Raw genomic sequence first — 16,326 nt, forward strand, 5'->3', positions numbered from 1 at the left:
CTGCACTTAAAAGCATCCTCAATGGAGACTGGGTTTAATCTCTTCCAGGGAAACCAGTGAAAATTGGTAAGGAGGGCAGGGTGGCGTGGTTAGCACTCGTTACCTGCTGGTATGCACGCTTTGGGCTTCTTAGCTAACGTGGCATCGTTAGCTGCTATGGGCTCAGAGAAGGAGGCTGTCCTGGTAGATGCTGGGGTCTAAAAGAAGAGAGACAGTGATGAGAGGTAGATGTGGGCATCCTGAAAACAAATTCAGTTTATTTATATAGCCCTTCTTACTTACATCAGCTGATATCTCAAAGTGCTGTACAGAAACCCAGTCTAAAACCCCAAACAGCAAGCAATGCAGGTGTAGAACACAGTGGCTAGGAAAAACTCCCTAGAAAGGCCAAAACCTAGGAAGAAACCTAGAGCGGAACCAGGCCATGAGGGGTGGCCAGTCCTCTTCTGGCTGTGCCGGGTGGAGATTATAACAGAACATGGCCAAGATGTTCAACTGTTCATAAATGACCAGCATGGTCAAATAATAATAATCACAGTAGTTGTCGAGGGTGCAACAAGTCAGCACCTCAGGAGTAAATGTCAGTTGGCTTTTCATAGCCGATCATTGAGAGTATCTCTACCGCTCCTGCTGTCTATAGAGAGTTGAAAACAGCAGGTCTGGAACAGGTAGCACGTCCAGTGAACAGGTTCCATAGCAGCAGGCAGAACAGTTGAAACTGGAGCAGCAGCACGGCCAGGTGGACCGGAGACAGCAAGGAGTCATCATGCCAGGTAGTCCTGAGGCATGGTCCTAGGGCTCAGGTCCTCCGAGAGAGATATAAAATAATTCTAAATAAAATCAGTGTCACCAGAAAAACACCCCGACACAACCTACTCCATGCTTCACGGTGGGGACAACATATGCGGAGATCATCCGTTCACCTACTCTGCGTCTCCAAGACACGGAGGTTGGAACCAAAAATCTCAAATTTGGACCAAAGGACAGATTTCCACCGGTCTAAAGTCCATTGCTTGTGTTTCTTGGCCCAAGCAAGTCTCCTTCTTATTGGTGTCCTTTAGTAGTGGTTTCTTTGCAGCAATTTGACCATGAAGGCCTGATCCTCTGAACAGTTGATGTTGAGATGTGTCTGTTACTTGAACTCTGTGAAGCATTTATTTGGGCTGTTATTTCTGAGGCTGGTAACGCCAATTAACTTATCCTCTGCAGCAGAGGTAACTCTGGGTCTTCCTTTCCTGTGGCAGTCCTCATGAGAGCCAGTTATCATAGCGCTTGATGGTTTTTGCAACTTCACTTGAAGAAACTTTCATAGTTTCTTAAAATGTTCCAGAATGACTGACCATGTCTTAAAGTAATGGACTGTCGTTTCACTTTGCTTATTTTAGCTGTTCTTGCCATAATATGGACTTTATATGGCTCTTCTGTATACCACCCCTATCTTGTCACAACAACTGATTAGCTCAAAAACAAATGAGGAAATAAATTCCACAAATTAACTTTTAGCAAGGCACACCTGTTAATTTAAATGGATTTCAGGTGACTACCCCATGAAAGCTGGTTGTGAGAATGCAAAGCTGTCTTCAAGGCAAAGGGTGGCTACTTTGAAGAATGTATTTGTTTAACACTTCTTTGGTTACTACATGATTCCATGTGTTATTTCATAGTGTTGATGTCTTCACTATTATTCCACAAAGTAGAAAAGTGTAAATCAACAAAAACCCTTGATTAGCTGGCTGACTGGCTGGAATACATACATACGTGCGTGCACTCCACTCCACGACCAAAAAAATACATATTGGTAGAGCGAAAAGCTATCGACTGAAAAATCGACCTGTCGACCAATTGGGGTCAGCTCTACATTGAACAAAACGTACAGCGGAGTTGGTGCTGGAGTTGAGCAGGAAGTTGGCTGTGTGGGCGGCTACTGGAGGCTGGTTGGGGATTGGCTGGTTGCCCAGCGCCATGCCGACAATGGCCGTCATGTGGGTCTCTGTGCCGAAAACATAGATGGGGATACCGGTGGTCTTACCTATGGGAAAAAAAATGGACATGGTTAACAAATATTTTGATTATCCTGAACAACTGTACAATAAAAAAGGAAACCTATTGATCAAATCTCCAGGTGTGAATTTCCCAAAAACAGAAATCTTTTCATTGTCTACCAATGGACTCAATTATCTTTAGTGCCAAAGATGGTCTTTATGTTTTAGTACACCCAGCAAACCTGGAACATTAGGCAAGTTTCACATATGTTTTTATTTATTTTTACTATTTTCTACATTGTAGAATAATAGTGAAGACATCAACACTATGAAATAACACATATCATGTGGTAATCATGTAGTAACCAAAAAAAAGTGTTAAAACAAATACATTCTTCAAAGTAGCCACCCTTTGCCTTGACAGCTTTGCACACTCTTGGCATTCTCTCCACCAGCTCCATGAGCTAGTCACCTGGAATGCATTTCAATTAACAGGTGTGCCTTGTTAAAAGTTAATATTTTAATTGCTTTCCTTCGTAACCTCTCTGGGGTAGGGGGCAGTATTTTGAAGTTTGGATGACAAACGTGCCCAAAGTAAACTGCCTATTACCCAGGCCTAGAAGCTAGGATATGCATGGTAGTATTGGATAAAACACTAACGTTTCTAAAACAGTTAAAATAATGTCTGTGAGTATAACAGAACTGATATGGCAGGCAAAACCCAGAGGACCAACCATCCAAAAAAAATAAAAAATTCAGCCTACCACTGTTTCCAATGGTTGTCATGTTTATGAGGCGAAAATCTCCCAGATTCCAGTTCATAGGGCTTCCACTAGATGTCAACACTCTTCAGAAAGAGTTTCAGGCTTGTTTTTGGAAAAATTAGCTAGAATTCGTTTTTCTAAGTGGTTCCCATTTTGGCTGTAGTGATGTCATGCGTGGGGATGAGAGCGCGTTCTTTGTTGTTAATCTCCGGTAAAGACAATAACGATTCTCCGTCTTAAATGTTATTGTTTTTTTATGTATTGGGGTAGCTGAGTTTGATTATAAACGTTGTTTGACTTGGAGGAGTTTATTGGAAACGTTTGGGATTCATTTTGTATGCATTTTGGAGGGAAACCAGTTAAACTGAGTTTTTGGGGATATAAAGAAGAACATTACCGAACAAAAGGACCATCTGTGATGTAGCTGGGACCTTTTGCCAACAGAAGATCTTCAAATGTAAGGCATTTATTATATGGCTATTTCTGACTTTCGTTGCGCACCTGCCTGGTTGAAATATGTTTTTTATGCTTTTGTATGCTTTTGTCTGTCCTCAGATAGTCGCATGGTGTGCTTTCACCGTAAAGCCTTTTTGAAATCTGACACAGCGGCTGGATTAACAAGAAGTTACGCTTTAATTTGATGTATGACACTTGTATTTTCATGAACGTTAAATATTTATATTTCTGTCATTTGAATTTCGCACTCTGCAATTTCACCGGATGTTGGCCAGGTGGGACAACTCAAATCCAATCATTTGAGTTGTGACAAGGTGAGGGGGTATACAGAAGTTAGCCCTATTTAGTAAAATACCAAATTCCATATTAATGGTAAGAACAGCTCAAAAAGGCAAAGAGAAATGACAGTCCATTACTTTAAGACATGAATGTCAGTCAATACGGAACATCAAGAACTTTGAACGTTTCTTCAATTGCAGTCGCAAAAACCATTGAGCGCCATGATGAAACTGGCTCTCATGAGGACCGGCACAGGAATGCTGAAGGGGATAAGTTAATCAGTTACCAGCCTCAGAAATTGCAGGCCAAATAAATGCTTCAGAGTTCAACAGGCTAATCTCAAATGTTCAGAGGAGACGGCGTGAATCAGGCCTTCATGATCAAATTGCTGCAAAGAAACCACTACTAACGGACACCAATAATAATAAGAGACTTGCTTGGGCCAAGAAACACGAGGAATGGACATTAGACCGGTGGAAACCTGTCTTTTGTTCTGATGTCCAAATGTGAGAATTTTGGTTCCAACCGCCAGGTCTTTGGGAGACGCAGAGTAGGTGAACAGATCTCTGCATGTGTGGTTCCCACCATGAAGCATGGAGGTGGTGGTGTGACGGTGCTTTTCTGGTGACACTGATTTAATTAGAATTCAAGGCACACTTAACCAGTATTGCTACCGCAGCATTCTGCAGCAATACGCCATGCCATCTGGTTTGCACTTTGTCCCACTATCAGTTGTTTTTCAACAGGACAATGACGCAACACACCTCCAGGCTGTGTAAGGGCTATTTGACCAAGAAGGTTTGTGATGAAGTGCTGCATCAGATGACCTGGCCTCAACAATCCCCCGACCTCAACCCAATGAAATGGTTTGGGATGAGTTGGACCGCAGAGTGAAGGAAAAGCAGCCAACGTTTGCTCAGCATATGTGGGAATCCCTTCAGGACTGTTGGAAAAGCATTCCAGGTAACTCTAGTGTAACTTGGAAAGTACAGTGGGGCAAAAAAAGGATTTAGTCAGCCACCAATTGTGCAAGTTCTGCCACTTAAAAAGACGAGGCCTGTAATTTTCATCATAGGTACACTTCAACTATGACAGACAAAATGAGGAAAAAAAAATCCAGAAAATCACATTGTAGGATTTTTAATGAATATATTTGCAAATTATGGTGGAAAATAAGTATTTGGTCACCTACAAACAAGGAAGATTTCTGGCTCTCACAGACCTGTAACTTCTTCTTTAAGAGGCTCCTCTGTCCTCCACTCGTTACCTGTATTAATGGCACCTGTTTGAACTTGTTATCAGTATAAAATACCTGTCCACAACCTCAGTCACACTCCAAACTCCACTATGGCCAAGACCAAAGAGCTGTCAACGGACACCAGAAACAAAATTGTAGACCTGCACCAGGCTGGGAAGACAATAGGTAAGCAGCTTGGTTTGAAGAAATCAACTGTGGGAGCAATTATTAGGAAATGGACCACTGATAATCTCCCTCGATCTGGGGCTCCACGCAAGATCTCACCCCGTGGGGTCAAAATTATCACAAGAAAAGAAAAATCCCAGAACCACACGTGGGGACCTAGTGAATGACCTGCAGAGAGCTGGGACCAAAGTAACAAAGCCTACCATCACTAACACACTACGCCGCCAGGGACTCAAATCCCGCAGTGCCAGTACATGTCCAGGCCCGTCTGAAGTTTGCTAGAGAGCATTTGGATGATCCAGAAGAAGATTGGGAGAATGTCATATGGTCAGATGAAACCAAAATATAACTTTTTGGTAAAAACTCAACTCGTCGTGTTTGGAGGACAAGGAATGCTGAGTTGCATCCAAAGAACACCATACCTACCTACTGTGAAGCATGGGGGTGGAAACATCATGCTTTGGGGCTGTTTTTCTGCAAAGGGACCAGGACAACTAATCCGTGTAAGGGAAAGAATGAATGGGGCCATGTATCGTGAGATTTTGAGTGAAAACCTCCTTCCACCAGCAAGGGCATTGAAGATTAAACGTGGCTGGGTCTTTCAGCATGACAATGATCCCCAACACACTGCCCGGGCAACGAAGGAGCGGCTTCGTAAGAAGCATTTCAAGTTCCTGGAGTGGCCTAGCCAGTCTCCAGATCTCAACCCCATAGAAAATCTTTGGAGGGAGTTGAAAGTCCGTGTTGCCCAGCAACATCCCCAAAACATCACTGCTCTAGAGGAGATCTTCATGGAGGAATGGGCCAAAATACCAGCAACAGTGTGTGAAAACCTTGTGAAGACTTACAGAAAACGTTTGACCTCTGTCATTGCCAACAAAGAGTATATAACAAAGTATTGAGATAAACTTTTGTTATTGACCAAATACTTATTTTCCACCATAATTGGCAAATAAATTCATAAAAAATCCTACAATGAGATTGTCTGGATTTTTTTCCCTCATTTTGTCTGTCATAGTTGAAGTGTACCTATGATGAAAATTACAAGCCTCTCATCTTTTTAAGTGGGAGAACTTGCACAATTGGTGGCTGACTAAATACTTTTTTGCCCCACTGTATATCCCCTTTATCTATTAAGACTCCATCCTTAACGTTGTATATTAGTTATGAAAAAGAATGAAAGTATTTTTGTTGATAGATTTTATGTCTCCTAAAAATCACATTCCTATCTCTTATAAATTGTGCATAGTAAGTACCCACGCCCCTAGTGAGGTCAGAGAGTGCGTCAGAATTACAGACCAGCCCATTTCGAGAGAGTGTATAAAAGGATTGGTAACGAATTAACAATCCAGAAAAGTGTGGAGCGTTGCTACACGTTTGAAATGGTTGGACTTTAAAACCTCAACATGAGGTGAAGAAAAACTCACTTCCCAGAGTAGACCGGAACAATCTCCAGGCTGCAGCTTTGCGTGTAAAGTGGTTCAATCGGGCTACCAACACGAGGCGGAGAGAGGAGGAAACTCCCCTCTTGGACAATCACTGGATGGCTGATTAGCGGTTGTCTAGTCAAATGTCTAGAAAATCCCATTTAAGATTGAACAGAAGCACTTACTCCAGTTAAAAAAGGGTGCGTTATTGCTGGACAATAGGTCCGCCAAATGTAATTCCATTAGCGAGGACGCAAACAATCCAATTACCCCCGCTCTCACTCGAGACTCTGTCCAGGGTCCCCTCGATCAAGAAACAAGCCTACAGGCTTTGACTATATAGACTCCGATACAAATGTTACAACGCACAAGGCAAACATCGCAATAGCCGATTCCACTCAAACTCAGATAAGTCAATATTTTGTAACCATGAACAAAGTGGGACCATCCTACTACTCTTCAAATCATCCTACTGTACTATTCTCAAATCACCGTAGTACGCTACTCTCATCACCCAGTGGGAGCCATCGACACAGGTGGCTTGCCTAGCTATCCAAGGAGAATCTAGCAGAGTGAACAGTAAAAGACAGGAAAGGGGAGACCCCTTTCAGATAATCAGAGCCTTACAAGAATGCAGCTGAAAGGCCATCCCACATCCTTCCTAAGAAGGCTGGATCTGACAGACATACAGCATTCACACGTAAATACATTCATGATTTCTTACTTCAAACGGGCAGCGGTTCATGTGCAAAGTATATGATTAGTGAGAAGTTAATTTCTGTGTAACAAGCCGCCATATGCTGTCAGTCCGCTAGGGACCTTATTCTCATGTATTAAGTGTGTATGTTTGTGATATTATTTAGTTAGTAAATAAACCAATTTGTGTAGTACTGAATCATAAGGTTGGGGTTTTTGCAGATCCAAGGTTATGACTGTTCAGAATGATAAGAGGTAATCATTAATACATTGACTGATATGGATGTGATAGGTAGAGACCTTTAGAGTTTAATTCGGAAGATGGTAACTCTGAACAACAGCTCTCAATCATTGTTACATGATTCATTTAAAATCGGGTAACAATTACAACAAAGTTAGTTGATTCGATAAATAAATCAGATTAATAAAAGTAAGTCACGACACAGGTCTTGCTATGGATTTTCAAGTAGATTTAAGTCAAAGCTGCAACTGGGTCACTCAGGAACATTCACTGTCTTGGTAAGGAATTCCAGTGTAGACTTGGCTTTGTGTTCTAGGTTCTTGTCCTGCTGAAAGGTGAATTAATCTCCCACTGTCTGGTGGAAAGTAGACTGAACCAGGTTTTCCTCTAGGATTTTGCCTGTGCTTAGCTCCATTCCATTCATTTTTTACTCTGAAAAACTCCCCAGTCCTTAAAGATTACAAGCAGAACCATAACATGATGCTGCCATGACTATGCTTGAAAATATGGAGTGTGGTACTCAGTAATTTGTTGTATTTGCCCCAAATATAACACGTTGTATTCAGGCCAAAAAGTTAATGGCATCTATTGGTATATTTTTATTCTGCACAGGCTTCCTGCTTTTCACTCAGTCAATTAGGTTAGTATTAATTAATAACTTCGCCATGCTCAAAGGCATATTCAAAGTCTGCTTTTTACTTTTTTTTTTACCCATTTAACAATAAATGCCCTTTTCTGCGAGGCATTGGAAAAACGTCCCTGATTTTTGTGTTTGAAATTCCCTGGACCTGACAGCTAATTGTATGTGTGGTGTACAGAGTTGAGGTAGTCATTCAAAATTCATGTTATACAGTATTATTGCACACAGAGTCCATGCAGCTTATTATGTAACTTGTCAAGCACATTTTTACTCCTGAACTTATTTAGCATTGCCATAACAAAAGGGTTGAATACTTATTGACTCAAAACATTTCAGATAATCATTTATGAATTTGTAAACAATTCATAAAAACAATTACTCGTACATTATGGGGTATTGTGTGTAGGCCAGTGACCAAAAATCTCAATTGAATCCATTTTAAATTAAAGACTAACACAATAAAATGTGGATTAAGTCAAGGAGTGTGATTACTTTCTGAAGCCACTGTATGACCAGTGGTAGGGTTATCTGGCCACACTTCTACATTACTTTATTACGCCCCCAAATCGCCTTATCACATCTGATAGTTTCTGCCATATTGCTTTCAACTGAGTGGCACCATCGCTTCAACTAAGGTCTGTCCTAAATAGCATCCTATGGGCCCCGGTGCCATCCGGGATGCAGTCAGGGACAGTCGTCTCAGATCAGAGAATTGGAGTAAACGTTGGCAGAAGGGAGGAGTGGGACAATTGCCATGTTTCAATTACTTTTCCTTCTCCCCAAGTGTGTACTCGTTCACTCCACCTCATGCATTTCAAAGCATTGGATTGATACAAGAATGGCTGGAGGGAGCTACCACCATATTCATTATACCAGTCCATTCCTTTGAAATCCATAACAGGGAGTGTACAAGTGCACACTTCGGGAAGTAGGGTAGATAATTGGAATGTAGCCAACTAGTTGCAGCCTGGACTCACCTACTTCTCCCATCACTCTTAGGCCCTCCTGGTAGTTGGGGCCGCCGCGACGCACAAAGATGGTGACTCCGTTCTCCTTCAGGGGTCCCTGGTAGTCTTTGATAGCCCTGACGATGCCCTAGGGGTGATCAAAGGAGAGCACAGTATGGTAAAATGTATGGATAGACATGCCTTGTTCAAAGCATGGGATTAATGGCAGGCACAATGGCTAAGGCTGGACAAAATCTGCAGGATGCCTTTTCTAAATCTGTCCTTATTGAATTTATATACATACTTTTCATATATGAAACTGCAGCATGTTATATCATGTTTAGTGGCATTATTTGGTTTGATTGAATAGGTTCTAAATGTTAGAATATTGCCAGGAAGACTAGGCATTAGCTCATGTGTATCCAAATAGAGAACCACTGTGTCCGAAAAACGATCTTGCCTACTAATTTTTAAAACGTACTTTGTACTAATCATACCATATAATCATATAATCACTAATCAGCCCATATATGTACGGTTTAATATAAGCAACAAATAAACATACTAGGCTCACCCATACTAAGAAAGCATAATCTAATGCTCAAACGTGTTGTTTCCCGCCATTCGTTCATTTTGTATGTGTACGTGGACACCTGCTCGAAAATCTCGTTCCAAAATCATGGGCATTAATATGGAGTTGGTCCCCCCTTTGCTGCTATAACAGCCTCCACTCTTCTGGGAAGGTTTTCTACTGTACTAGATGTTCAAACATTCCTGCGTAGACTTGCTTCCATTCTGCCACAAGAGCATTAGTGAGGCACTGATGTTGGGCAATTAGGCTTGGCTCGCAGTCGGTGTTACAATCCATCCCAAAGGTGTTCGATGAGGATGAGTTCAGGGCTCTGTGAAGGCCAATCAAATTCTTCCACACCGATTTCAAAAAAACATTTCTGTATGGACCTCGCTTAGCGCATGTTGTCATGCTGAAACAGGAAAGCACCTTCCCCAAACTGTAACCACAAAGTTGGAAGCACAGTCTAGAATGTCACGTTAAGATTTTCCTTCACTGGAATTAAGGGGCCTAGCCCGAACCATGAAAAACAGCCCCAGACCATTATTCCTCCTCCAAACTTTACAGTTGGCCCTGTGCATTCAGGCAGGTAGCGTTCTCCTGGCATCCTCCAAACCCAGTCTGTGGGACTGCCAGATGGTGAAGCGCGCTTCATCAGCCCAGAGAACACATTTCCACTGCTCCAGAGCCCAATGCTGTCGAGCTTTACACTACTCCTGTGTAGTGTAGTGTAGTGTAAAACTACTCACAGCTTGGTAATCTTAGGCTGGTGTGTGGCTGCTCGGCCATGGAAACCCATTTCATGAAGCTCCCGACGAACAGTTCTTGTGCTGACGTTGCTTCTAGAGGCAATTTGGAACTCAGTAGTGAGTGTTGCAACCGAGGACAGGCAATTTTCAGCACTCAGCGGTTCCGTTCTGTGAGCTTGTGCAGCCTACTGCTTCGCTGCTGAGCAGTTGTCGCTCCTAGACATTCCCACTTCACAATAACAGCACTCAGTTGACCGGGGAAGCTGTAGCAGGGCAGAAATTTGATGACCTGACTTGTTGGAAAGGTGGCATCCTATGATGCCACGTTGAAAGTCACTGAGGTCTTCAGTAAAGGCCATTCTACTGCCAATGTTTGTTTATGGAGATTGCATGACTGTGTGCTTTATTTTATACACCTGTTAGCAACAGGTGTGGCTGAAATAGCATAATCCACGAATTTGAAGGGGGAGGTCCACATACTTTGGCATATATAGAGTATGACATTCTGGCATTTAAAGCACTCTCAATGTTAGACATTTTACATATTATACTATTTAGAACGCGAGTAGAGGTATTTAGACAAGGCCAATTAATATATTTTTCATTACAAATTACATTCAAGGGACTCATGCACATTCTGCACTCAGATTATGTCTGACCATATCAATGACACAGCACTAGGGGAAGACCGTGTTTGGGCGCCTTACTTTGAACGTGGCCGCCACGTTTGTGAAGTTAGCGATGCTTCCTCCGATGATCAGCACTTTCCCTGGCGAGGCAAAGATAGAAATGTGTTGTTAGTATTAATGCTGAGACTTCATGTAACAACATTATCTAGTTTGACAATGCGGTAACACACTAAGAATTGAGCATGTGACAGAACTTAGTGTTGCACTGAGTTAAATAGTCCCAACCAATGGAATTCGTCTGTGTCCAAAAGTAATTTAAGTGAAAACTTATTAATTTAAGTAAAACATTGTTTTATTTTTTTTAAGTCAACACATATTGCTTCACATTTATTGATGAAGATTAATAAATTAATTAAGAAGATTCAACTCGGATCAAAACGTTGGAATCTAGAGGCAGTACAGGAGCAATACAGTCTGTGGGACTTCTTGCTTCTACGTGCATTGTTTATGATATAGCCCAAATGTAATATGAGCTGACGATGCCAATATGAGCTGCCAATGCCAATTTCAAAACTATAAGAGGTGCAAGTGGGCAACCCTGGCGAGTTCCCAGGTGTAGGGTGAAGTTGACACTAGACGTTGATCTTGGGTCAGTTATGCATTTTCCTACTAAATGGTTAAGCTTATAATTGGGGTTGGGGAGGCTGAGCAAGTGCCCACCTTCGTGGTGCTTCTCTCTGGTCATAAGTGAGAGGATGGTCTTGGCGTAGTCGTAGGTCTGTTGCTCGCTGGGCGCTCCCGAATACTCCCCGTAGTTGGCCAGCTCATCCACTCCACCCAGGTCACAGATGGTGTCACTACGTTCGAGGGGACAGGGGTCAGAGTCAAGGACAAGTGGTTGCTTCCCAAACGGCTCCGTATTGCCTTTACAGTACACTAACTTTGACCAGTGCCCATAGAGTAGTGCACTAGATAGAGAATAGCGTGACATTTGGGACTTGGCCAAAGTCATGCCCTGAGCTGCACGGGTTATAAATGCAATTAGAAAGTATCTTCAGTGCCGAAACCTCCAATGCAGCGCAATTGTTCTATTCAGCAACACTGGGATCGATTCAAACTGAAAACTAAGTGTAGCTGGGATCATAAAATTATAGATAACATTGCACCATAGTAACAAGTAATTTTAATATTTTCCAAATCCCAGTTGGGAGGATTCCCTAAATCAGGAGCGAACAAGCAGGGTGGGAATCTTCCAACAGGAATTTCTGGAATAAAAATCTGGATGGTAGTATGTTTCTGCTCTCCTGCCAACTAAACTCAGCAAAAAAAGAAACGTCCTCTCACTGTCAACTGCGTTTATTTTCAGCAAACTTAACGTGTAAATATTTGTATGAACATAAAAGATTCAACGACAAACTGAACAAGTTCCACAGACATCCTCAATGGGATTGAGATCCGGGTTCTTCGCTGGCCATGGCAGAACACTGACATTCCTGTCTTGCAGGAAATCACGTACAGAACGAGCAGTATGGCTGGGGCCATTGTCATGCTGGAGGGTCATGTCAGGATGAGCCTGCAGGAAGGGTACCACATGAGGGAGAAGGATGTCTTCCCTGTAACGCAGAGTTGAGATTGCCTGCAATGACAAGCTCAGTCCAATGACGCTGTCACACATCACCCCAGACCATGACGGACATCCACGTCGATCCCGCTCAAGAATAGAGCCCTCAGTGTAACACTCATTCTTTCGACGATAAACGTGAATCCGACCATCACCCCTAGTGAGACAAAACGACTCGTCAGTGAAGAGCACTTTCTGCAAGTCCTGTCTGGTCCAGCGAAGGTGGGTTTGTGCCCATAGGGGACGTTGTTGCTGGTGATGTCTGCCTTACAACAGGCATCAACAGGCCTACAAGCCCTCAGTCCAGCCTCTCTCAGCCTATTGCGAACAGTCTGAACACTGGAGGGATTGTGCGTTCTTGGTGTAACTCGGGCAGTTGTTGTAACACATGGTCTGCCACTGCTAGGACAATCAGCTGTCCGTCCTGTCTCCCTGTAGCGCTGTCTTAGGCGTCACACAGTACGGACATTGCAATTTATTTCCCTGGCCACATCTGCAGTCCTCATGCAGCATGCCTATAGCACATTCACTCAGATGAGTAGGGATCCTGGGCATCTTTCCTCTGGTGTTTTTCCAGAGTCAGTAGAAAGGTCTCTTCAATGTCCTAAGTTTTCATAACTGTGACCTTAGTTGCCTACCGTCTGTAAGCTGTTAGTGTCTTAACGACCATTCCACAGGCGCATGTTCATTAATTGTTTATGGTTCATTGAACAAGCATGGGAAACAGTGTTTAAACCCTTTACAATGAAGATCTGTGAAGTTATTTGGATTTTTACGAATTATCTTTGAAAGACAGGGTCCTGAAAAAGGGATGTTTCTTTTTTTGCCGAGTTGATTTATGGGACAGTTTGGCTCGACAATTAGGTAGTGGGCAGAAGCCAAAAAATGTGAAGTTGAACAAGCTGATTTTTTTGTATACGTGACTGAACAATTCTTATGAAGACTATAAAAGTGTGAGACACCAATTCTTCCACTCATAAAAAGATTAAGTGTCTGCCCAGGTAAATACGGAACTGCTAAACTTGGAACCAACCAGAACTTCCATACATACCCCTCATGATGAAGGACGCAAATGTCCTGCTTCTATCTACGATGTGTGAACAGCCTGTTGTGAGAACGCAAGCTGCTGTCTGATGAAGAGGATTAGATATAGCTAGCTATACGCAAATATCTGTTTGAGTGCACTTCAAATATAGAAGTGCACTTTAGAGGTAACTCTGTTGACCATTTAGCCAATATATTGAAGCTAGCCAATGTCACAGTTTGCGTAACCAACTACTGTAAATGTCAATGTGTTTCATTAGCAATCTGTCAGTGAAAAAAAAAAAATGTATCATGTTTTGGCATCTCATTTCAAGTAACTAGCAGCAGGCTTGAAAACATTCAAATACTTTTCTTATAAACAATTAAAAGCATGTGTGTGTCATGTAAGCGAGAATAGTTAACAGCTGCATAGGAATATTAGCCACTATATATGGCTTAGCCTACATATTAGGCATAACTTGCAATACAATACATATGAATTCTCAAATAGCAGCTGCCCAATACCATGGTAGGCATGCATAATGTTGGATGCATTGGAATTTAAGATATGTAGAATGTTAGCGTGTGTAGGACAGTAGAAAAAGCAGTTGGGAAAATGTTTGTTCAGTGAATGTGAGTATATTTAGGTGGTTTGAATGATTAGCTTTCCTATTAATCTTCTAAAAGCTGATGTGCCAAAATCTGGCCAATCCATTCATTGTTCTACTAACTATGACAGAGTGTGGGACATGTTTTCCATAATATACGTTTCATGCATATACATTCGAACAAAGTACACCATCACCAATAGTTTTTGTTTACCATTTATTGAGTACAGAGATTTCATCCACATCACATTGACTTCATCCACATCACAACCTTGCTCTAAAAATGGATTAAACCCCCCCCCCCCCATATACACACACACACACACACACACACACACACACACATAAAAATATATATTTTACATTTAGATGCCAGGTCGCAATTGTAAATGAGAACCTGTTCTCAACTTGCCTACCTGGTTAAATAAAGGTGAAATAAAAAATAAATAAATAAAGTATTTAGACCAATTTAGTCCGTATTTTATTGAAGCACCTTTGACACCTGCAGTTGGGGAGTTTCTGCTGCTGAAAACCATCCCCGCAGCATGATGTTGCCACCACCATGCTTCACGGTAGGGATGGTGTCACGTTTCCTCTAAACGTGACACTTGGCATTCAGACCAAAGAGTTCTATCTTGGTTTCATCAGGCCAGAGAATCCTGTTTCTCATGGTCTGAGAGTCCGTTAGGTGCCTTTTGACAAACTTTAAGCGGGCTGTCATGTTCCTTTTGAGGAGTGGCTTCCGTTTGGCCACTCTACCATAAAGGCTTAATTGGGGGAGTGCTGCAGAACAGCAGCACTCTAGAACATAGTTCTAGAGTTCTGAATAGCAGAACTCTGTCAGAGTGACCATCGGTTCTTGGTCACCTCCCTGACCAAGGCACTTCTCCCCCAATTGCTCAGTTTGGCCGGGCGGCCAGCTCTAGGAAGAGTCTTGGTGGTTCCAATCTTCTTTCATTAAAGAATGATGGAGGCCACTGTGTTCTTCGGGACCTTCAATGTTGCAGACATTTTTTGGTACCCTCTCCAGATTTGTGCAGCGACACAATCTTGTCTGAGCTCTACAGAGAACTCCTTCGACCTCATGGCTTGGTTTTTGTTCTAACATACAATGTCAACTGTGGTACCTTATGTAGAAGTGAGTGCATTTCCAAATCATGTCCAATCAATTGAAGTCACCACAGGTGGACTACAATCAAGAAACATCAAGGATGATCAACGCAAACAGGATGCACCGGTGCTCAATTTTGAGTCTCAAAGCAAAGGTCTGAATACTTATGTAAATAAAAAGGTATGTTTTTATTTTATTTATACATTTGCAAAAACATCTAAAAACCTGTTTTCGCTTCGTCATTATAGTTTACTGTGTGTAGACAGATGAGAAAAAAAACTATTTAATCAATTTTAGAATAAGCCTGTAACTTAAATGTGGAAAAAGGGAATGGTCTGAATATTTTCTGAATGCACTGTACAGCGTAACCTACCAATCAATGTATATCAAATGCCGGGGAGGGCACAATATTACAATGGTGCAGTCCAGAAATTAGCTTTAACATCTATGCCAAAAGCCTGGGCCTCTGATGGAGACTGTAGAACTGTCATCAACGCATGTTTCATTATTCTCCCTTCTCTCAAGGAGCATTTGTGTGCCCAGGCCCGATATGCGTTTTGAAAGGAGGGTCTGCTAAAGACGGTCTGCTAAATGACTAAAATGTCAAATGAAAGGATCCCACCCAGATCACCAATGTAGCGGACCGATGTAGACAGACAAGTGCCTTAGCAGAATGCAATCTTAAGCTTGCGTGATCCAGAGATGAGAACTCTACCATCTATGGCAAAAGACTGGGCTCCTGACGGGGACAATACAATTCCAGGAATCCTCCAACAGTATGTTACAAATGTAAAATAATATGTTTGTCACCTGTATGGTAGGAAAATTACAAGAATATGTTTTACTGTTTATGCATCAAATAGCTTTGATGGGTACTCTCATCTGTGTCAGCGGGACTGAGTTGGGCCTCTGCGCTAGCAATTTATTTGTGATGGCTTGGTAATAAAACCTATACCCTGCATTCCATAGAATGAGTTGGTGTTTGTATACTGTGAAGTACCAGGAAGATGTCTCTGGTGTGGACGGCTGATTGGAGGAACCTTATCAGGGTTTGGCCCCTAAGACTTCTATACAAATGGAACAGTCTATCTGATATCTGGCTGGGGGATACTCCTTTCTCACATACTAATCCTAACCTTTTGACCTATTCCAGACATCT

At 42.2% G+C, this 16,326-nt stretch overlaps 1 protein-coding gene across 5 annotated transcripts in view; it reads right to left on the minus strand.

Moving 5' to 3' along the window:
* LOC110498770 (ATP-citrate synthase) overlaps positions 1 to 16,326 on the minus strand; it is a 133,399-nt gene that overhangs the window by 91,219 nt on the left and 25,854 nt on the right. For all 5 annotated transcript variants that reach the window (XM_036955916.1, XM_036955912.1, XM_036955913.1 and 2 more), the window contains 5 exons: positions 11,525 to 11,661; positions 10,883 to 10,944; positions 8,886 to 9,003; positions 1,875 to 2,029; positions 104 to 197 (listed from right to left, as the gene is read on the minus strand). In XM_036955916.1, the coding sequence (XP_036811811.1) occupies positions 104 to 197; positions 1,875 to 2,029; positions 8,886 to 9,003; positions 10,883 to 10,944; positions 11,525 to 11,661 (566 nt within the window). The remainder of the gene's footprint in view (positions 1 to 103; positions 198 to 1,874; positions 2,030 to 8,885; positions 9,004 to 10,882; positions 10,945 to 11,524; positions 11,662 to 16,326) is intronic.

This window comes from Oncorhynchus mykiss, chromosome 20, assembly GCF_013265735.2.
Source record: "Oncorhynchus mykiss isolate Arlee chromosome 20, USDA_OmykA_1.1, whole genome shotgun sequence".
NCBI lineage: Eukaryota > Metazoa > Chordata > Actinopteri > Salmoniformes > Salmonidae > Oncorhynchus > Oncorhynchus mykiss.